The sequence below is a fragment of the Oncorhynchus kisutch genome, linkage group LG17 (assembly GCF_002021735.2).
Source record: "Oncorhynchus kisutch isolate 150728-3 linkage group LG17, Okis_V2, whole genome shotgun sequence".
Classification (NCBI taxonomy): Eukaryota; Metazoa; Chordata; class Actinopteri; order Salmoniformes; family Salmonidae; genus Oncorhynchus; species Oncorhynchus kisutch.
The window spans coordinates 48,877,877-48,901,273 of record NC_034190.2 but is presented as its reverse complement, the minus strand read 5'-3'; the positions used below and the strand labels follow the sequence as shown (position 1 = coordinate 48,901,273).

At 44.9% G+C, this 23,397-nt stretch overlaps 2 protein-coding genes across 2 annotated transcripts in view; one reads left to right on the top strand and one right to left on the bottom strand.

Annotated features, from left to right (window-relative positions):
• The window catches only part of cacnb3a (calcium channel, voltage-dependent, beta 3a), a 32,351-nt gene extending 22,024 nt beyond the window's left edge, over positions 1–10,327 (top strand). The window contains exon 14 of the mRNA XM_031793969.1: positions 5,652–10,327. Within this exon, the coding sequence (XP_031649829.1) occupies positions 5,652–6,062 (411 nt within the window). The 3' untranslated portion in view covers positions 6,063–10,327. The remainder of the gene's footprint in view (positions 1–5,651) is intronic.
• Positions 10,328–10,463: 136 nt separating this feature from the next.
• ddx23 (DEAD (Asp-Glu-Ala-Asp) box polypeptide 23) lies at positions 10,464–21,906 on the bottom strand. Its single transcript, XM_020506008.2, has 17 exons — positions 21,642–21,906; positions 19,553–19,728; positions 18,373–18,498; positions 18,005–18,098; positions 17,826–17,891; positions 17,556–17,694; positions 16,352–16,485; positions 15,303–15,415; positions 14,667–14,810; positions 14,304–14,529; positions 14,038–14,183; positions 13,743–13,920; positions 13,378–13,620; positions 13,076–13,227; positions 12,878–12,986; positions 12,464–12,638; positions 10,464–11,365 (listed from the first exon to the last, which is right to left on the bottom strand). The coding sequence occupies exons 1-17, from the start codon at positions 21,642–21,644 to the stop codon at positions 11,142–11,144; spliced, it is 2,448 nt and encodes an 815-aa protein (XP_020361597.1). The 5' UTR covers positions 21,645–21,906; the 3' UTR covers positions 10,464–11,141.
• Between the last annotated feature and the right edge of the window lie 1,491 nt (positions 21,907–23,397).

Below are 23,397 nucleotides of genomic sequence, written 5' to 3'. Positions count from 1 at the left end.
TTACTTCTCCACCCGATAACCCCTACCACCCCTTAACCCCCACCCACACCCCACCCCACCCCTCCACACCAACCACACTCGGTGGAATAAGATCAACCGATGTGTCTTATTTCCCTCTCACACAATAAACCCCCCCCCCACACACACACACACAAGCCACTGATACCTACAGAATGTAGACCCCTTCCCATCTCTTATCCACCTGCCACCTCACAGTCTTTGCACATTTGATTGACACTGTGCTACAAACTTCAAAGGTTATATGATGAGATCCAAAAAAAGCAGCAGCAGGTTCAGGGCTTGATATAGAAAAAGTCATGTGACAGGCTATATGAATGTAATGAAGTCTGCTAAATGGCATACACAGGTAACTGCCAAGATAAAAGGAAACACCAACATAAAGTGTCCTAATAGGGGGTTGGGCCACCGTGAGCCAGAACAGCTTCAACGAATCGTAGCCTAGATTCTACAAGTATCTGGGCCTCTATTGGAGGGATGCGACACAATTCTTCCACGAGAAATTCCGTCATTTGGTGTTTTGTGGTGGAAAATGCTTTCTCCATTTGCCACTCCAGAATCTCCCATAAGTGTTCAATTGGGTTGAGATCTGGTGACTGAGACACACAGACGTGCGCTCCCTTTAAGACCCCTTTAAGACCCCTTTAAGACCCCTTTAAAACCCCTTTAAGACCCCTTTAAGACCCCTTTAAAACCCCTTTAAGACCCCTTTAAAACCCCTTTAAGACCCCTTTAAGACCCCTCTTTCAAAGTCACCGAGATCTATTCTAGCCATGGAAGCCAAAATCATGGGCAACTGGGCATTTTTTATACATGACCCTAAGCACGATGGGAGGTCAACTGCTTAATTAACTCAGGGAGCACACCTGTGTGGAAGCACTTGCTTTCAACATACTTTGTATCCCTCATTTACTCAAGTGTTTCCATTATTTTGGCAGTTACCTGTACGCCATAATGCACAGTGGACGTATTATAAATCTGTGGTGAACAAAGGGAGCCGTACCATGACCATACTCATGCTTTGTGAATGGCACACTCTCTCACGCTGGCACAGAATGCTACCCTGAATGAAACCTTTGGTGCGCATAAAGTGATTGAAATGATTGTCAAATTGAAGCACGACGGAACAATGCATAAACAATGTAATGGTTGCGATTTTCCTCCAGTGGAAAGGATAGTGTTAAGAAGTGATCTCAATGTGATTGGTTAAGAAAAAAAGAAAAAAGAAATAAATGCAAACCATGCCAATTTAAGTTAACAAGGTTCTTAACACTGTAATGCCATGTTATCCATGTAACTGTTCGACTGTCATTGGCGGTATATCCTTCGTGTAGAGTAGTGTCAATTTGAAGAGATTCGGAGCGCAAGGATTTCACTGTACATCATTACATCTGCAACCCTGTACATGTGACTATTAAACTCTCTAATCTAATCTAATCTTACAGTGCACTCGGAAAGTATTCAGACCCCTTGACTTTTTTCACATTTTGTTACGTTAAAGCCTTATTCTAAAATGGATTAAGTGAACAATCAATCTACACACAATACCCCATAATGACAAAACTAAAACAGTTATTTTTTTTCAAACAGAAATACCTTATTCACATTAGTATTCAGGCCCTTTGCTATGAGACTCGAAATTGAGCTCAGGTGCGTCCTGTTTCCATTGATCATCCTTGAGATGTTTCTACGACTTGATTGGAGTCCACCTGTGGTAAATTCAATTGATAGGACAGGAACACACCTGTCTCTATAAAGTCCCACAGTTGGCAGTGCATGTCAGAGCAAAAACCAAGCGATGAGGTTGAAGGAATTGTCAGTAGAGCTCCGAGACAAGATTGTGTCAAGGCACAGATATGGGGACAGGTACCAAAACATTTCTGCAGCATTGAAGGCCCCCAAGGACACAGTGGCCTTCATCGTTCTTAAATAGAAGAAGTTGAGAACCACCAAGACTCTTCCTAGAGCTGGGTGCCCGGCAAAACTGAGCAAATGGGGGAGAAGGGCCTTGATCAGGGAGGTGACCAAGAACCGATGGTCACTCTGACAGCCTGCTTGAGTTTGCCAAAAGCCATCTAAAGGACTCAGACCATAAGAAACAAGTCTGATGAATCTGGAGGAAACCTGTCCCCATACCTACGGTGAAGCATGGTGGTGGCAGCATCATGCAGTGGGGATGTTTTTCAGCAGCAGGGACTGGGAGACTAGCCAGGATCGAGGGAAAGATGGAGCACAGTTGTATTCATTTTTATTTTATTTCACCTTTATTTAACCAGGTAGGGCAACTGAGAACAAGTTCTCATTTACAACTGTGACCTGGTCAAGATAGAGCAAAGCAGTGCGACACAAACAACAGAGCTACACATGGGATAAACAAACGTACAGTCATTAACACAATAGAAAAGTCTATATACAGTGTGTGCAAATGTAGTAAGATTAGGGAGGTAAGGCAAAAAAATAGGCCATAGTGGAGAAATAATGACAATTTAGCAATTAAACACTGGACTGATTGATGCGCAGAAGATGAATGTGCAAGTAGAGATACTGGAGTGCAATGGAGCAAAAAACAACAACATGGGAATGAGGGTGGGCTATTTACAGATAGGCTCTGTAGAGGTGCAATTGTCAGTAAGCTGCTCTGACAGCTGATGCTTAAAGTTAGTGAGGGAGATGTAAGTCTCCAGCTTGAGTGATTTTTGCAATTCGTTCCAGTTATTGGCAGCAGAGAACTGTAAGGAAAGGCGGCCAAAGGGGGAGTTGGCTTTGGGGGTGACCAGTGAAATATACCTGCTGTAGCGCGTACTACGGGTGGGTGCTGCTGTGGTGACCAGTGAGTTGAGATAAGGTGGGGCTTTACCTAGCAAAGACTTATAGATGACCTGGAGCAAGTGGGTTTGGCAACGAATATGAAGTAAGGGCCAGGCAACGAGAGCATACAGGTCGCAGTGGTGGGTAGTATATGGGACTTTGGTGATAAAACGGATGGCACTGTGAGACTACATCCAGTTTGCTGAGTAGATTGTTGGAGGCTATTTTGTAAATGACATCGCCAAAGTCAAGGATCGGTAAGATAGTCTGTTTTACGAGGGTATGTTTGGCAGTGAAGGATGCTTTGTTGCGAAATAGGAAGCCGATTCTAGATTTATTTTTGGATTGGAGATGCTTAATGTGAGTCTGGAAGGAGAGTTTATAGTCCAACCAGACACCTAGGTATTTGTAGTTCACATATTCTAAGTCAGAACCGCCCAGAGTAGTGATGCTAGACGGGCGGGTGAGGGCAGCGATCGGTTGAAGAACACGCATTTAGTTTTTCTTGCATTCAAGAGCAGTTGGAGGCCACGGAAGGAGAGTTGTATGGCATTGAGGCTCGTCTGGAAGTTTGTTAACACAGTGTCCAAAGACGGGCCAGAAGTATACAGAATGGTGTCGTCTGTGTAGAGGTGGATCAGAGAATCAGCAGCAGCAAGAGTGACATCATTGATGTATACAGACAAAAGAGTTGGCCAGAGAATTGAACCCTGTGGCACCCCCATAGAGACTGCCAGAGGTCCGGACAACAGGCCCTCCGATTTGACACACTGAACACTGTCTGAGGAGTAGTTGGTGAACCAGGCGAGACAGTCATTTGAGAAACCAAGGATATTGAGTCTGCCGATAAGAATGTGGTGATTGACAGAGTCGAAAGCCTTGGCCGGGTAGATGAATACGGCTGCACAGTATTGTCTTTAATCAATGGCGGTTATGATATCATTTAGGACCTTGAGCGTGGCTGGGGTGCACCCATGAGCAGCTCAGAAACCAGATTGCATAGCGGAGAAGGTACAGTGGGATTCGAAATGTTCGGTGATCTGTTAGAAGGCAGGGTAGGATAGATATAGGTCTGTAACAGTTTGGGTCTAGAGTGTCACCCCCTTTGAAGAGGGGGATGACCGTGGCAGCTTTCAAATCTTTAGGGATCTCAGATGATACGAAAGAGAGGTTGAACAGGCTAGTAATAGGGGTTGCAACAATTGCGGTGGATCATTTTAGAAAGATAGTGTCCAGATTGTCTAGCTAAGCTGATTTGTAGGGGTCCAGATTTTGCAGCTCTTCAGAACATTTCAGAACACAATCTGGATTTGGGTGAAGGAGAAATGGGGAGGCTTGGGCAAGTTGCTGTGGGGGGTGCAGAGCTGTTGACCGGGGGAAGGGGTAGCCAGGTGGAAAGCATGGCCAGCCGTAGAAAAATGCTTATTGAAATGTTCAATTATTGTAGATTTATAAGTGGTGACAGTGTTTCCTAGAGTCAGTGCAGTGGCCAGCTGGGAGGAGGGTGCTCTTATTCTCCATGGACTTTACAGTGTCCCAGAACTTTTTGGAGTTTGTGCTACAGGATGCAAATTTCTGTTTGAAAAAGCTAGCCTTTGCTTTCCTAACTGTCTGTGTATATTGGTTCCTAACTGCCCTGAAAAGTTGCAGATCGCGGGGGCTATTCGATGCTAATGCAGTATGCCACAGGATGTTTTTGTGCTGGTCAAGGTCAGTCAGGTCTGGAGTGAACAAAGCATTTTTAAAGAATAACCAGGCATCCTCTACTGACGGAATGAGGTCAATATCCTTCCAGGATAGCCGGGGCAGGTCGATCGATCGAAGGGCCTGCTCGCTGAAGTGTTTTAGGGAGCATTTGACAGTGATGAGTGGTGGTATTTTGACCGCGGACCCACTATGGATGCAGGCAATGAGGCAATGATCGCTGAGATCCTGGTTGAAGACAGCGGAGGTGTATTTAAGAGTGCATTTTGGTCAGGATGATATCTATGAGGGTGCCCGTGTTTACGGATATAGGGTTGTACCTGTTGGGTCCCATGATAATTTGTGTGAGATTGAGGGCATCTAGCTTAGATTGTAGGATGGCCGGGGTGTTAAGCATATCCCAGTTTAGGTCACCTAATAGTGCAAACTCTGGAAAAAAAAACAGAGAGATCCTTGATGAAAATCTGCTCCAGAGCGCTCAGGACCTCAGACTGGGGCGAAGGTTCACCTTCCAACAGGACAACGACCCTAAGCACACAGCCAAGACAACATAGGAGTGGCTTCAGGACAAGTCTCTGAATGTCCTGGACTTGAACCTGATCGAACATCTCTGGAGAGACCTGAAAATATCCGTGTAGTGACAATCCCCATCCAACCTGACAGAGCTTGACAGAATCTGCAGAGAAGAATGGGAGAAACTCCTCAAATACAGGTGTGCCAAGCTTGTAGCGTCATACCTAAGAAGACTCGAGGCTGTAATCGCTGCCAAAGGTGCTTCAACAGAGTACTGAGTAAAGGGTCTGAATACTTATGTAAATGTGATATTTCAGTTTTATTTTTTATGTGCAAAAATGTGATTAATGAGGGGGGGAAACTATTTAATAAATTTTAGAATAAGGCTGTAATGGAACAAAATGTGGAAAAAGTCAAGGGGTCTGAATACTTTCCGAACACACTGTATGTGTGATGTGTACCCACGTGTGGTAGCTTTAGCATTTGTCTTTGGTGTGATGAGGATAGTAAAAAGAGCAGGTTACTTTAGGAATCTGTCTCAGACCCTGTGATGGAGATCTTTTGTATTATCTCCCTCCCCCTCCCCCCTCTCCAACACCAAACCCCAGACCCAGAATAAGAACCAGCCCCCAGTGCAGCACAGCAGTGTGGGGGTGGAGGGTGAGGAGGTGGAGGCCCACTCCCCTCTGGAGCAGGACAGCCTGATGCCGTCTGAAGAAGGCAGCGACTCCCTCTCCCGCGGCCTCCTTGGGGGCCCACGCCTCCGGGGAGACGAGGAGGACGAGGAGCTGGTGGAGGAATTAGAAGAGGAACTAGATGAGGAGGATGAGTTTGAGTCCCCTTGCCACGCCCAAACTTACAGGGACAGGTACCCCCCTCACCGCGGTCACCGCGGGGGCGTCCACAGCACCAACGGGCATGAATCACAGGACAGGCTGCTCCAGCGCGATGCCCAGCAGGGGCACAACCAGCGCAACAACTGCCAACGCAGCCGCCCCTGGCCCCGAGACAACTACTGACATTTCTAACGTACCCTGGCCCCAAGACAACTACTGACATCTCTAACGTACCCTGGCCCCAAGACAACTACTGACATCTCTAGCATACCACTGGCCCCGAGACAACTACTGACATCTCTAGCATACCACTGGCCCCGAGACAATTACTGACATCTCTAACATACCCCTGGCCCCAAGACAACTACTGACATCTCTAACGTACCACTGGCCCCGAGACAACTACTGACATCTCTAACGTACCCCTGGCCCCAAGACAACTACTGACATCTCTAACGTACCCCTGGCCCCAAGACAACTACTGACATCTCTAACGTACCCCTGGCCCCAAGACAACTACTGACATCTCTAACCTACCCCTGGCCCCAAGACAACTACTGACATCTCTAACGTACCCCTGGCCCCAAGACAACTACTGACATCTCTAACATACCCCTGGCCCCAAGACAACTACTGACATCTCTAACGTACCCCTGGCCCCAAGACAACTACTGACATCTCTAACGTACCCCTGGCCCCAAGACAACTACTGACATCTCTAAAGTACCCCTGGCCCCAAGACAACTACTGACATCTCTAACGTACCACTGGCCCCAAGACAACTACTGACATCTCTAATGTACCCCTGGCCCCAAGACAACTACTGACATCTCTAACGTACCCCTGGCCCCAAAACAACTACTGACATCTCTAGCATACCCCTGGCCCCAGACAACTACTGACATCTCTAACGTGCCACTGGCCCCAAGACAACTACTGACATCTCTAAAGTACCCCTGGCCCCAAGACAACTACTGACATCTCTAATGTACCACTGGCCCCAAGACAACTAGCTATACCCAAACTACAACTTTGGCCACAAGACACCCACTTGTACACAATAAGTGTACCCCTTGTCCCCAACCACTCACCCTAACTATGGAAACAATGTAGTACCAATTGTCCCCAAAACAATTACTGACTGCTGTGCACATTACCACCTTCTACAATCACACACTTCCAGGCTTACGGTTTTACTCATTCTGATTAGCTGGGGTCATGTTAATCAGATAAAAGGCTATACGTCAACAGGGCTACTCACCTCCACAATAGCAAGCTATAACTACTGGCTGTAGGTCAAGTCAAATGTTAAGATTCTTTGCATAAGGTTTCTCTATTTTAGAATGACACATTTACTGGCCTTAAATCCCTAAGACGTTTATGTATCTTTATTATTGCATGTATGATTATTTTAGGACTATTTGCACATTATGGTCAGAACAGGAACCATAGGCTCTTTCTGGATAAACAAAAGTAGGAATGTCTACATTTTACTTATCTGCTATGGGAAATAGTAATGCATCCGAATATATATTGTACATATTGAATGGGCACCTGGTTATAATCAACTTGGTCTCAGAGCATTTAGTATTATTCTGTATGTAAATCTTGGACACTCAATTAAGTATATGTTACGTTTCACATGGTATGTACTAATTTGTGAATGTCAATCAGTCATTTCATATGATATGTGTCAATTACAATTCATATGATATGTTACAAATCTGCAAAATGTACAATATGTTGAGAATTTGCAAAACGTACAATATGTTACGAATTCCAATTAGTTGTGGCTAATGTTAGCTAGGTGGCTAACGTTAGCTACACTAGGGGTTAGGGTTAGGAGATAGGTTAACAGGTTAGGGGACGGGTTAGCTAAAAGAGTTAAGGCTAGGCTTATTGTTCAAGGAAGGGTTAGCTAGGTGGCTAACGTTAGCTACACTAGGGGTTAGGGTTAGGAGATAAGATAACGGGTTAGGGGAAGGGTTAGCTAAATGAGTTAAGGTTAGGCTTATTTTTCAAGGAAGGGTTAGCTAAGTAGTTGCAAAGTAGCTAAAAAGTAGTAGTTGCTAATTAGCTAAAATTGCCAGTGATGAGATTCACGCAACCTTTGGGTTGCTAGACATTCGCGTTATATGCCCACTCATCCACTCTGCTCAATCACTCATCGTTTTTTGCCTTTAGTAACCTTCTGTCTTATGTAACCATACCAAACATAACATACTAATTTGAGTGTCCTGGATTTACATTGACTATGTTATGTCTAGTCTATGAGACCAGGCTGTTATAAGTATTTATATTTTGGGGTTTATTTAATTTTGTCAGTATGGACTTCTTCCTGATTTCAGTTCAGATAGTTTTCACTGAGAAGATGATGAATGTTTTGTGAGAGGCACAGGTACGCAGGCCTCGATACGGTGATCTGTATGTTAGTGCGGTAAAGCTGCAGTATATTCACATATCTTGTTTCTGTCATTACACATATCACACAGAATATCACCATGAGTTATGAAGGGAATGTAACAAATCAATATTACTCTTAACACACACACACACACAGACAAGCAAACATCCGTGGAGGCTGCTGAGGGGAGGACGGCTCATAATAATGGCTGGAAAGGAGCAAATGGAATGGCATCAAACACATGGAAACATGGAAACATTAAGGTGCCACCAACCTCCTGTGGCACACAGAGGCACATGCAAGCAGACACACACACACACACACACACACAAATTCAGGCATCAAAATAATGCAATATCGCATGCCTTTTTTACGACTCCAGCTGCCCCTAGTGGTGGGCTGATCTCACTCCTTCCTCTGATTGTCCTCCAGTTGTGGAGCACATTTTTTATTGTAGCATCCGCACAACGTCCCTTTCACACTCACTTATATGAGTCTCCAAACACCAGGCAAGAGAGAGAGAGAGCACTTCATACCAAGCACAACCTATTCAGTGTTTGTCAGACACATTCAGCACATAGCATCTCCTCTGAACCCCTTTGTTTCAACTGTCTCTATACTGTATGTGTACTGCAGTTTTACTGTCAACCTCACGAAGCAGATCCACAAGTCTACCTATATCGGAAGGTTTTTGATCCAACCAATCACTTATTCGTGCTCAACTGATCACTACATTCATTGGCTAATTATGTGTGGAACTTGTGATGTGGTCTCCTGGATTTCGAAAGGACTCACAGCTATAGCAACTGTGACATGATACCATATACCTGCGTGGTTAGTCTATGAACCGATCAGTTGGGCATATTGTGGAACAAAGATCTGCATGAACAGGGTCCCTGCAGACCATGTCTGGGGACTAACTGGTCTACTGCTTCCATGTCTAATAAGCAACTTTATAGTGTTCTGTATTATTTGAAAAATCACAGCATGATTGAAAAAAATAAGAAAATAATTCTATGCAAGTGTTGCATGAAACCTGATTGTTTCTTTTTGCAGTTCTTCTACACTTTTAATGCATCGATTCTGATTCTCCTCGTTATTTCTTAGTAATATTCTTGTCGACGATTCTGTTTGTAAAAAGGCAGTCACTCCTCGAGTTACAAATTAACCACAATTAATTAACCATTTAAAAAGCAGAATGCATCTCAAATATGGAGTAACCTGACTATAACGGAGAATAATGAAACATAGATTAAAATTACAACATTAATGAATAAGGAGAAGTGTGGGTACAGGTGCCGACACTTGTATTCACTAGAAACGGAAAACGGAAAACTGTTGAGTATTTTCTTCCCCCAGAATTCTCTCTTAACGATACAAACAAAAAGGCAGATTTTTTGTTAATTGCACAAAATGTTTTACTTTATGTGTGTTCTATTGAGCACAGTTTGGATTGGCTCTGAAGCTATTTATTCCCACCTGCTCCTCGACGACCTATCAGAGAGAGGGATTGAGCGACTTGCTAAATGCAGCCTTGCAAGTCTTCGCTCACTTAAGAGATTTTCACTGTACTTTAGAGGAATGTGACTTTCAAAGCGGACCAATGTAGTAATTGACAATGAAAAGGTTTTTCGATTTATGAAGCACAATTTATACAAGGGTTATAGTTTAGTTTGTCTTATATTCTGTATGCAATACAAAGCCTAACATTGAAAGAGTTAAAAACGCCTTAACCCTTCTGAACTTTCTCTTTTTTTGTGTAAGTAGAAGAAAAACCCATTGCACTAATTTTGTTTTTTTGATGGTTGCTTTGTAATGCAATAACTGCACTAAATTATAACCATGTATCTATTCACCGGACTCAATCACAGTGTGCTAGCGTGACCCGACGCTCCTTTCCTCAATTTCTGAGACGAAGAAAAAAAGAAAGATTTCCTGCCTGTCGCTGTATAGAATGCTTTCTATTTAAGAATATATTAGTAAAAATGCTAAGTAAAATAAAACAAAGTAAAATAAACATTACATTTTATGTACTTTTAATGCTGCCATTGTCATGTGCTTTCTTGAACGTTGCAGTTCTTAGGACAGCAATCTTTGATATCAATTCCCTGGACTCGATTGATGACAACCTTTGTAGGACTCTGGTGAGATCAGTTTATGAAGGACTTATTTTAAAACGGTGTCAGTCAAAAGTTGGGTTTTATTCACTTCATAGAATTCAACGTAGCAAACATCACATTCCAAAATACTCATCATAACCAGCTGACTGATGAAAGAAAAAACACCACATCGACCATGTTTCTCTGGGAGACAAAAGGTATTCAATCTTTTGGTCTTTTTACACAATTTTAAAACTTGTCACAACAGGGCTAACTCCAATTTAAAAAATAATAATACACAATCACACTACAACATTTCTGTCTTGGCCTTTTGGGACCGCTTGTGTGTTGTTACAGGGGCTCTTTGAAATAAGTGTAGGTTTGGCGCTCACATGACCTTCCATTAACGTCCCTTCCCCACACAGACCAAGAGGCCCTGTATTCTCCTGTAGCAAAAACCAAAACCTTTTCCAAAACCAGAATATGAACCCCCAGGACCCTTCCATCAGGCTAACATTTCGTACAGTAGCCGGGCTACAGAAGGGGAAGACTAACAATGGAGGAATGAGAAAGGAGGACTGAAGAGAGTGGCAAGACCGAGAAAGAAAATGAGAAAAGAACAGAAGACACAGGAAGGAAGGAGGGGGGATACCGTAGGTGTTGAGAGACTGCAAAAACAGATGATTAAAACGAGTGAAAACCCAGTGTGTGTGGTGGCAGGTCCTAGGGTGGCGTAACCCTTTAACGTGATCTGGCACGTCAGGCGAAGATGGTCTCCTCGCGTCTCTTCTTGGTGAGGATGGTACCAGGCTTGTGCTGGGCGTCGGGGTGGTTGGACAGCTCGGGGGGGCAGGTGGACACGGGGCTCTCCAGGAAGGCCTGCTTCAGGTCGTAGAACACTGACGAGTCCTCCTTGGTGAGGAAGGTCAGCGCCACGCCGCTCTTCCCAGCGCGACCCGTACGACCGATACGATGGATGTAGTCTGGAGGGGAGGGCGAAGGGGCAACGTCACAATAAGACAAAAAGATCTACACAGCAGTTAAAGCATTAAAAACTAAATCCACGACTGAAACTGAAGTCGATCTCAGATCGACTGGGACCAAGTTAACCTTGCAGAATATACATGCTTAACGATGCTATTGTGTCAATTAGGGGAAAACACTGCAAGAAACCTTTACTCTTCCACACACACACACACACTGCGCCCAACTTTAAAAACACTAGGCACCAAACAGAATTGAAGGAGCACCAGAAAGAGGTTGATTTTTAATACAGTTAGGCTGACATCATTCTCATGAGCAGGAGCCCATTTTCCTTTCTTCCTGTGCTCACCATATTGGCCTAGACGTAAGTACTCTCAAGTTACCAGCTTATTATATAGCTAGGTAGCATGACTGAACAAGGTCGTTTGTGATCAAACCAATAAGTAGACGCCCGGGATTACTTTCACGGTTTGTGAAATTATAGAAAGTGCGTGTGATTCCGCGATATAAAGGAGGAGAGGTCGCTCCGGTAATATGGGTCATGTTTTTTGGAATGGTTTGAGCTGGACACGAGCACTTTTGAAGATGCACTCCATTTGTCCTCTCTGGCACTCTGGAGGCTCAAGACAGCGAACTTGCAAAGTCTACTCTAAATGATATTCTTTTTATTTTTTAACTGATGGAGGAATAGATACTCCATATTCTGCTGTGACAGAGAACTTTAACACCGGTCTACAAATATGGAAGGCAGTACAAAGTCTCTATGATGTAACAAAATCCAACAAACAGGCGAGTGACCTAGAGCTGGAATGATAAAACTGATCGACACTGACCATACCGATCACTTATCGCAGGCATTTCACTAAAATCGTTTATTACAAGTATCCTATACTAGAGAAATGTGATTGTTAAATGGGCAAATTGATGGCTACAACCATCAAACTAGTAGTGCAACTGTGGTGCACATTAATGTTAAAAACATATCGTTCTATTTATCATCATCATCATCGCATCAATTCAGGGATTTGATCGCGATATGGATTTTTCTCCACGTCGCCCAGCTTGAGAGACCCCAGGGTCAAAGGTCATGATCTTACCCTCTATGTTCTTGGCCATGTCGTAGTTGAGCACCATGGAGACGTCGTGGATGTCGATACCTCGCCCAGCCACGTCGGTGGCTACCAGGATGTCCTTGGCTCCAGCCTTCAGGTTGGACAGAGCAAACTCTCTCTGCTCCTGGCCCTTGCCACCGTGCAACGTGCAAGCATTGTACTGAAAGAGACCAGGCGAGAGAGGGAGAGAAACATCATTAGAAAGAGAACCATTATAAACCTCCTGGTTCCTAGCGTAGCCATAGTAGTGGTGAAAGGATGACAAAAGGTCAAAATAGATGTATTTGAGGTGCCCTTGATTTAGCACTGCGTTTGCACTTTTGGAGCTATTCCAGTCGTTACATTGTACCGGGAAAACAAAACAGCACAGCTCAGGTATTAGAAAGTATGAGGTCTCACCCCCATCTTCTCCAGAGACTTGGCCAGCACGTCGACACCCTTCTTCTGGTTGACGAAGATGATGATGGGCGGCTCGAACCCGCGCGCCAAAACATCCAGCAGCCTCTTCCTGGAAGACGAGACAACAAGGGAGACTCGGCATTAGCTACAGCGTCAGGGATAGAAGTGATGTGTGTGTCTCTCTCTCGAGTCTGTTACCTCTTCTCTCCCTCTCCCATGAGCAGGACCTTCTGTTCCACTCTCTCGTGGGGTTTACCAGCTGAACCGATGTACACCACGGCCGGGCGACGCAGGTAGTTACGGGCCAACCGCTCTACCGCCGCGGGCATGGTAGCTGTGAACATGACCGTCTGAGAAACAGAGCGAGAAGGAGAGAGACCGATGGAAGGAGGAAAGGCAGGGGAAAGAGAATTCTCTTCTTAAATTGTACAGCTAGCTATAAAAAAAAAGATATTTTCTTCAGTGTGTGTTTATCTGCTACGGCTTTAACAATCTCTCACCTGTCTGTACTTGTGTTTTCCCATCTCGAAGTTCATCTTCATTTTCTCGGGGTCCTCTGCTTCGTCCGTGTCTGGTTTCTGATTGGTCACAGGGATGTACTCCAGGATCTTCTGGACGTCAGGCTCGAAGCCCATGTCTATCATGCGGTCAGCCTCGTCCAGTACCACGTAGGTACAGCGGCCCAGGACCAGGTATCTGTTCTCCAACACGTCTATCAGACGACCTGGGGTGGCTATCACTATCTGGAAACACACGCGTTTACTCAGACCTCACAAGCACGCGTCTTAATATGGGCAATAATATTGTGTGCGTGTGAATCTGCATGTTTGAGTGTCTGTGTGTGTGTTGTTTTCTAGTGTCTGACCTCGCAGCCCATCCGGAGGCGGAATCCCTGGTCCTCCCTGGAGATACCTCCAATGACAGCCACGGTACGGATGCCCAGAGGTTTCCCAAACTTAAGGGTCTCCTCCTCGATCTGCTGCGCCAGCTCACGGGTGGGGGCCAGGATCACTGCATACGGACCCTGGTCCGAGTCCTCAATCCTACAGGGACAGGGGAAAGAGGAGGGTGAGAAGGATGTGTGCTTTGAATGAAGGACATGCAAATCTTGGGAGAGTAGTTTAAGGGGTAACCCTCTGGCTGGGGAGGCGACACCTCACCTTTCATCCTTAGGCAGGGTCGTGATCCAGACCAATAGGGGGATGAGGAAGGCAGCCGTTTTACCGCTACCCGTCTCAGCCACGCCGATGATGTCGCGGTTCTGTAAGCCAATGGGGATGGCTTGTCTCTGGATAGGCGTTGGATCCTGGACAACAAGGGAAACAAAGAGGAGGCCATTTTTTTTATACAGCAAGCAACGGCTTCAGTGCTGGATCAGGGGAAAGGCCCAAAGGTGGCGTATGCATGCCAAGTCCTCACAGCTGACCTTGTAGCCACAGTTGTCGATGACCTCCACGATGTGTGGGGGCAGGTTGTACTCCTTCCAGTTCCTGATGGGGTGGGGGATCTTGCCACCCTTGGTGGTGATACTGTAATCCTCCCTGAAGATACGCCAGTCCCTGTCCGCCATCTCCTCCAGCTTCTTCTGCGACCAGTGCCTGTCATCCCAACGCTGCTTGGCCTCCTTCTTATGAACCTTCTTCAGTCGCACCCTGAGGAGCGGGAAGGGGACGGCGCAGAGGTTAGTGGACGGCAATTACCCGTTTGAAGCCGTTTCAAAGGCATCGATTCCAATGCTCTGTAGCGGGCGTGTTAGTTTGTCAGGTGTGTTTGTGTGCACGTGACTCACTCCTCCTGCTCCTTCTCCTCCAGTGTACGTCTCGTCTCCATCATGTCCACGTAGAAATGGGACTGGTCTTTCTTCTGTTGCTTGAGGTCGATCCCAGCGATGAACCCCCGGCCATACAGCTGGACCTGGTGCTTCTCCTTATAACTGAGAGACGGAGGCAGAGCGGGATATTAGGTGGGAAGAGAGCAGGCGGCATAGGAGAGACAAATGTCTATTGAAGGAGCAAAGTTGTTAAAGGTTAGCGATATGCGTCGCTCTCTCGGATCGGAACACGTCTAATCAGATCCGAAACTGACACGGGCCTGTTTTCCCACGGTCCTTTTCAGAACGGTTCTGACTGCCCTGTCAAACCCGTTCTGAAAAGGACCGTGGAAAAACAGACCTGTGCATGTTTCGGATCTGAGAGACGCGTTCAGATCAGTGAGAGAGAGAGCGAGAGAGAAACCTCCAGCCAAATGCTGCCAGCTCCATAAATAAACAAGTGACATTGACCAAATTAGCCAGTTACGTGTCCTTACAAACAGCCTATAACAAATGACTCATTTCGTCTCTGTTGGACCCGTGAAGGCCTCTAATTCAGACACATCATGTTGGTGAAACTGAATTCATCATCCCAGCGTTCATATGCAGACTCACATGGGGTTGTAGTCGGTAGACGTGTCTTCAGAGGCATCCCACTCAAAGACAAACTTCCTGTCGTTCAGGTGACGTGTCCGCCGGCGCTTCTTAGTCCCGCCCAGGTAACGCTCCTGATTGGACAGAGACGGCACAGTACACCGGCTCAAACACTTAGTTCAACCAATCATATCAAAGCTCACTCCTCCTAGCCTGTACCACCGCACACTGACTCGGTACCAGTGCCCCCTGTATATAGCCTCGTTATTGTGTTACTTTTTATTATGACTTTTTATTTGAGTCTACTTGGTAAGTATTTTCTCCTTCTTGAACTGCACTGTTGGTTAAGGGCTTGTAAGTAAAGCATTTCACGGTAAAGTCTACACTGTTGGTTAAGGGCTTGTAAGTAAAGCATTTCACGGTAAAGTCTACACTGTTGGTTAAGGGCTTGTAAGTAAAGCATTTCACGGTAAAGTCTACACTGTTGGTTAAGGGCTTGTAAGTAAAGCATTTCACGGTAAAGTCTACACTGTTGGTTCAGGGCTTGTAAGTAAAGCATTTCACGGTAAAGTCTACACTGTTGGTTAAGGGCTTGTAAGTAAAGCATTTCACGGTAAAGTCTACACTGTTGGTTAAGGGCTTGTAAGTAAAGCATTTCACGGTAAAGTCTACACTGTTGGTTAAGGGCTTGTAAGTAAAGCATTTCACGGTAAAGTCTACACTGTTGGTTAAGGGCTTGTAAGTAAAGCATTTCACGGTAAAGTCTACACTTGTTGTATTCGGCGCATGAGACAAAGTTTGATTTGACAAAAAAATTACAAATTCATCTGAGAATCTCCAGTGAACATGTTTTTAGTCCAGGGTCATAATCACTAGGCACCAAACACAGGACGACAGACTCAAACAGGCAGGGACGACATCATGTTGTCCAATAAGAAACATTGTTTCCATTTTCTGTTGCAACATTTTTTAGCTATGTTTTGCTACGGTATCCATGAATGAATACAACCCAGAAATGAGCCTGTTTTCCTGAAACCGGCCCATGGCAGAACCTCAATCTCCAGACATACCTTGATGGCCTGTAGCTCCTTGCCCTTATCCTTCTCCTCTCTGATCTTCTGTCTTCCGTCGTCCGCTTGGTCCCCGTTGTTCTCCCGCTCCATCCGCTCTCTCCGTTCTCGTCTGTCCCTCTCCTGGGGGTCCTCTGGGACAAGGGACAGATATACACTTTGTGAGCCGACAGTATTTTCAATGGAACTGTTAAAACAACTTACATCCTAACTCCAAGCACTGTCAGAGACCGAACCAGAGGTCTAACAGTTAGATACCCAACTTCCAGAAACCTAGATCATGTTCAGTGGGGTGCAACGTTACTGGACGTTTAGATAGAAACACATGATGTAGAACAGACGTGCTTCTCTGTCGTGTAGAATAGGGAATCAGTTAAAGTTCTTTAGAAGACATTTCTATCAGCGACATTGAGAATATTGCGACCTGACTAACCCCACATAGAATAACTATCTTCAAAGTAATGACTGGGGACGTCGAGTTGTGAAGTGAAAGCTTCTTTTAGTAATAATACTCGTTCACGTTACATTTAACAACTTTAGATTCTACAAACAATAAAAGAAAGTTGCTAGCGACAGTCAGGATAATCATTTGTCACTTGTACATAACTGGCACGTTCTTCATTTTTCTACTACCTGTCGCAAGGCATTCTGGTACTTGCAGTCAATAGCGTAATCCAATACTAACCAATACAACATAAATATGAATGTAGTTCTCTCAATCTCCATCACACAAATTCTAATATGTAATTGTATGTAAATAACTGTAAAGAAAATATCTTTAGATACAGCTCAATTAATTAACTGTAAACATTAAATCTGTAACCCATTAAGTTACAACACCCCAAGCTTCTCCAACTCACCCACCATCTTCCTCCCGACTAACCCCAAGCCCCTCCTACTCACCCACCATCTTCCTCCCAACTAACCCCAAGCCCCTCCTACTCACCCACCATCTTCCTCCCAACTAACCCCAAGCCCCTCCTACTCACCCACCATCTTCCTCCCAACTAACCCCAAGCCCCTCCTACTCACCCACCATCTTCCTCCCGACTAACCCCAAGCCCCTCCTACTCACCCACCATCTTACTCCCGACTAACCCCAAGCCCCTCCTACTCACCCACCATCATCCTCCCGACTAACCCCAAGCCCCTCCTACTCACCCACCATCTTCCTCCCAACTAACCCCAAGTCCCTCCTACTCACCCATCATCTTCCTCCCGATGTCCTGGAACATCCTCCTCTTCTTCCTGTCCTCATCGATAGTCTTCTTCCTCTCCTCAGTCTGCTGCTGCCTCCTTTTCAGAGCCTCCGCCTCACGCTCTGCCTTGGACAGGAACTTGGGCTGAGAGAGAAAGGCATTCAAAATCATGAGGAGAAACTTAGCTTAACATTCTTAATTCGTACACTCCCATCTTGCTCCTCACTGCAACACCCAACAGATTGACTCTCAAACGAGCACTGTTAAGGTCTCACCTTTGCCTCCGCCTCCTCCTCTGCCTTCTTCTTGGCTAGAAGTTCCTCTAGAGACAGTGGCTGGACCTAAGAGAGATGCAGGGAAATACTCATTATGAAACACAATGCAACTCGAGGTACATCACAACGTGGTAGTTAGCTGGGCTTGGGAGAATATCGACACCACTCCCTGGTCTTACCTTGCTTTTCTTCTTTTTCTCATCTTCCTCATCCTCCTCTTTCTTCAAATCCTTCTCCCTCTTTATCCTGTCCTTGGACTTGGGGGAGACGCTTCTGTAAGGAGAAGTTGAAAAGGTAGCGGAAAACGATTTGAAAATGTCTCTGCATATTGCGTGATGTTTTAAAGACGCATAGCTCACACTCAGTTCCTGAACGGCACAACGTGGGAGTGTTCCAGATAAACATTCTGCTGAGAACCATCAGATCTTTATAACGCCTCTGGATGGAACCATATCAATAGGACACCTTGATCTTGTTATTCGACTCAAGCCGGCACCGAATAGTCACCCGGTGACTAAAAACACCAGTCTGATTCAAGCCTACAGACCTGGATTTCTTGTTGCAGTCTTTGTCTCTGCGGTGACCGTCCTTATCGCGGTCCTTGCGACCCCTCTCTCTGTTCTTGTCCCGGTCGTGCTCTTTTTCTCTCTCCTTGTCCTTCAGACGGCGATCTCTGGAGGGGGAAGGAAAGGTCAGAGACATAGAAATATTACCAACCTGCGATAAACCCCCAACCTGCGATAAACCCACTGGAAGTTGACTTGAAATGAAAACAACAAGGTTCCAGTTTAACATTTACTAAACCGTATTAGCACACTACATGGCTGCCATTGCACTCAGGCCAGGTTCATCAACGAGACTGCTGCGCAGGCGCACTAATAACAGAGTGATAGCCCCGTAATAACAGAAATATAGGGACACTTAAAACATGAACTTAACACTGGACACCTTTCAAATACAGTGGAAAGACAGAGTCAGATAGCAGGCGTGGTTCGCCTAGCCAGAATAGTTTTGATCAGTCGGTCGCACATCTTCCCTACAGGTCAAAACGCACCGCTGCATGAAAAATGTACCTCACTCCAGGGATGGAAGATGTCCCTGTACTCCTAATATTCCCATTATACAAACTGATAAATCGAGAATATTGAAATACTGCTCATTTTTTATTTAAACAGCCTTTTTCATTCTCATGCTAGGTAGCAGAAGCCACACCAACCATTTTGGAATGGCACGTAGAACATCGCATTGAACAACAAAGGATAGTCAGCCAATCAGGCTCAGAATGGACTACTTCGTTGCGCTGTGGAAATGTCTAAATAAAATTCCAAAATGGCTGCTATGGCTTCTGCTACCTAGCACGAGGACAAAAAAGGCTGTTTAAATACAGCGTTTCCAAACCCTGGTCCTGAAGTACCACCAACAGTACACATTTTTTATTGTAACCCTGGACAAGCACACCTGACTCAAATTGTCAACTAATCATCAAGCCCTCAATGAGCTGAATGAAGTGTTTGGCCAGGACCAGGGCTGGAAAACACTGTTTTAGAGAATGGGAATATTAAAAGGTACAGCAGCATCTTCCATCCCTGGATTCCACGCTGCCCTGATTAGGGCAGCAGTGCATTTCAATCTGTAGGGAAGCTGTACTCAATGCACCCGAAAGGTTGAAACTATTCTGGCAGGTTGTTCGCATTCACCCACGACCAATAATTCTGCGTCATTCAAACCTTTCTGCGGATTTGGATCGGTTGCGTTCACGAGAGCGTTGGCGAGGTTTCCGGTCCTTGGACGGGGAGCCTTTGCGTTCACGCTCTCGTGAGCGACTGCGTTTCCGCTCCCGATCCTTATCCTTGACTCCTGAGGTCTCTGCTGCATTGTTCTTGTCGGTTGGATCGCCAGCCATCTGTGAGGACAGAATGAATATAGCTTTGAGTTGTAGGTGGTCAAGTCCATGTTACCATCGTCTCAGTGTATTACGTCCCCAACCCCCACTATTAAGTTCTGATTGTACATGACATCGATAAATGGAGACAACACTTAATGGCGTAACCATCATCCTATCAACTAGCTAATCACAAAAAAAGACAATGATAATTTGACTCAAGTGTTTTAGTGCTGGGCTGGAATAAATAACTGCACGCTCAATAACTATCTAGCTAGCTCTCTCTAATTAGTTGGTGGTTGGTTAGTGAACTAGCTAAATGTCAGGTAATTATCTACCTAGGTAGCTACTGAGCAAGTATGATATTATCATCATGATTATTTTTTGCAAGACTCCAAAACAATCTTTTGGTATTCTTTTTCCCATTAGCACATTGTTAATGCAGTACCAAATGTTTTGCGTGTCAGCCGTCAAGTTTTCAAGATATTGGAAGCAAATACGGAGTTCCAAACAACTGAGAACTCTGATTTCCAACTTCAGTGTGTTTCAAGACAACTGGGAACTCAGGGGGGAAAAACAGTTTTGAACAGTCATCCTACTCGGAATCCCAAGTCGGAAAAGTAGACATCTTTTTAGAGCTCGTACTTTCCGACCTGAAGTCCCCCCCCCCCCAGGGTGCCCATGCTGTGTTCAAGACAACTGGGAACTCTGAAAAATTTGGTTAAATCATGGCCTTAGTGATCTTCAGGTCAGAAATGTCCAAGCTCCCAGTTTGAACACAGTACCAGTTGCCTTGAAAGCACCACCTGTGTCACTTCCACATCATCATGATGATACAAAATGGAAGTGACACTTTTGCTGCATTCAAACAACTTGAGAGCTCAGGACTCTGAAATCTCAGACTTCAGTGCATTCAAAACAACTGGGAATTGAGGGGGGGAAAACGAGCTCCGACAGGGGAAACGCGATTGTAACGGTCATCCAACTCAGAATTCCATCTCGGGTCTCTTTCTAGAGCTCTGTCTTACTGACCTTTAGATCACTGACGTAATTATTTGACCTCCGAGTTCCCAGTTGTTTTGGACGCGGCATTTGTTTCCTGCCGAGGCGGCAGGGTAGCCTAGTGGTTAGAGTGTTGGACTAGCAACCGGAAGGTTGCAAGTTCAAACCCCAGAGCTGACAAGGTACAAATCTGTCATTCAGGCCGTCATTGAAAATAAGAATTTGTTCTTAACTGACTTGCCTGGTTAAATAAAGGTAAAAAAAATATCTGGGAACTCTGAAAAATACAAGGTCATATCATGACGTCAGCGATCTTTAGGTCAGAAAGTCAGCATTCTCGGGGGCCCGAGTTCCCAGATGGAATTCTGAGTTGGATGACCATTCAAATAGATTTTTACCAGTCTGAGGTTCCCCCTAGAGTTCTCAGTTGTCTAAATGCCACGTTCAAAACAACTGGGAACTCGGAAAAACACGAGGTTAAACCATTACGTCAGTGATCTTCAGGTCAGAAAGCCGAAGTTCTACAAAGAAGCTCGAGTTCCCGAGTTGGAATTCTGAGTTGGATGACCATTCAAATCGATTTTACCCCAGTCGGAGCTCGTTTTTTCCGAGTTCCCAGTTGTTTTGAACGCGGAATTAAAAACTTGACTGCTGACATGCAAAACATTCCAGGACAGTATCAACGCTGGGCTAAAGAAGAAAAAAAGCGATTTATTGGATTTTATCTTTAACTTCCTAACGTTACGTAGCTAGATAGCTAACTTTAGATACTAGCTAGCAAGCAAGCTCGTTAACGACTGGGGGACAGATTATAGAAATAAAACACGTTTCATGGATTAAAGTCCAAACGTTATTTATAAACACTGCAACTTTAAGGTTTTACAGCACAACATAAGTAGGTAAAATGCATGTATAAAACTTAAAATACGAACCATGGTCTCTTAAAAACAAGATGCTTACGAACTATCTTCGTTTTACCAAGCCGCCATGTTGCACGACGCCACAAATGAAAAGAACAGCGGATTCTGAGTCTGGTAATTGTGGTTTTCTAGAGGCGTTGCACAGTGTAGGTTCAGCATGGTGTTAAAACCATTTCCCTACATTTCCCAAGAAACACCGGTACAAGGTTAGGGCCCACATTGTTTAGAACAAGGATACCTAAATGCCTGCGTGGTAATTCGTTGAGCTGTTATGTACGTTTGAAACGCAAGGTGGCGCAAACTTGCTTATGTGTTTTCAACGAGGAGCAAGTCTGCTTCGCTCTGATAGATAGGCTACTACATCATTGACTCGACTATGTAAACAACATAATACAGCCTATGGATACAGTAGGAGAGATATAAAGAGACTGTTCAACACATTTATTCATTGAAGATCCCCAAGTTTATGCAATAAACAAGAGAAGTATCCTTATATTATGAGATGCATCCTGCAGAATGTTCTCATGAGTTACATGTATTGTAGCAAATTATGTTCGCATTCTTTCTTTTATTTGTTTGGAACCTAGTTTACTTGTTAATCCCTGGTCCCCCGTCTAAATGGAACAAACAGTACATGTAGTCTTCGAGTATTGAGGAATCTTTAGCAAATTGTAATTTAAACAGAGCCCCTCGGACAACTGAAAGGAAGACTGCATTCTAATAATGCTTCTGCTTATATAAATGGTGGTAATTTTATTCTTAGATGATGGATGTTGATAATGGTTTACTAATCTGTGTTTCCCTTCCATTGAGAGAGGAACACTCCATTAAAGTTATCTTATTAAGAGAACAGAAACATTATATCAATCCATTAGGCTTACATTGGTGGAAATTCATTTGTGGCATTCCACTTCTATACTCACATTTCATTTGATATTTCACTATGACTTTAGTATAACATTAAAAGGAAAGGAAATCCACCATGCAACATCGAAAATTTCCCCTAAGTGTGTATTGCCTATTATTGAGAAGGGCCTTCGCATTCATCTGCAGTATCACGAAACAGTTAGGTGATCGAGAGATGGAGGGAAAGGGGAAAAGAGACACCCAGTTTCATTTAGCCAGGTGTGATTTAGTCAGCCATCTATTCATGTAGAGACTATCAATCATGTTCCAGTCATTGAATCACAGGTGTTTCTCTCAGAACCAATTCCTGCCTGGCTGCCCCTCACCTTTCCCCCATCTGTCCTTATTGTTCCCCTTTACCCCCTCTGTACAGTCCCTTGCAGCCGCCACTAGATTCCTGGGCCCGCCTCTCCCTATTCCACGTGCGTTATATGCTCCACTCTCTACCGACTCTGCACCGTAGTCTGCAGATTTTCAAAGCAGAATTCCTCTCTCTGAAATTGAGGATTGTTGTATCTGGAAGATCTGGTTAAAGGACTTGCTTTATCTGCCATTTGGAGACACACACGGACACAATCCCACATCCACAAGAGGACACACACGGACACAATCCCACATCCACAAGAGGACACACACGGACACAATCCCACATCCACAAGAGGACACACACGGACACAATCCCACATCCACAAGAGGACACACACGGACACAATCCCACATCCACAAGAGGACACACACGGACACAATCCCACATCCACAAGAGGACACACACGGACACAATCCCACATCCACAAGAGGACACACACGGACACAATCCCACATCCACAAGAGGACACACACGGACACAATCCCACATCCACAA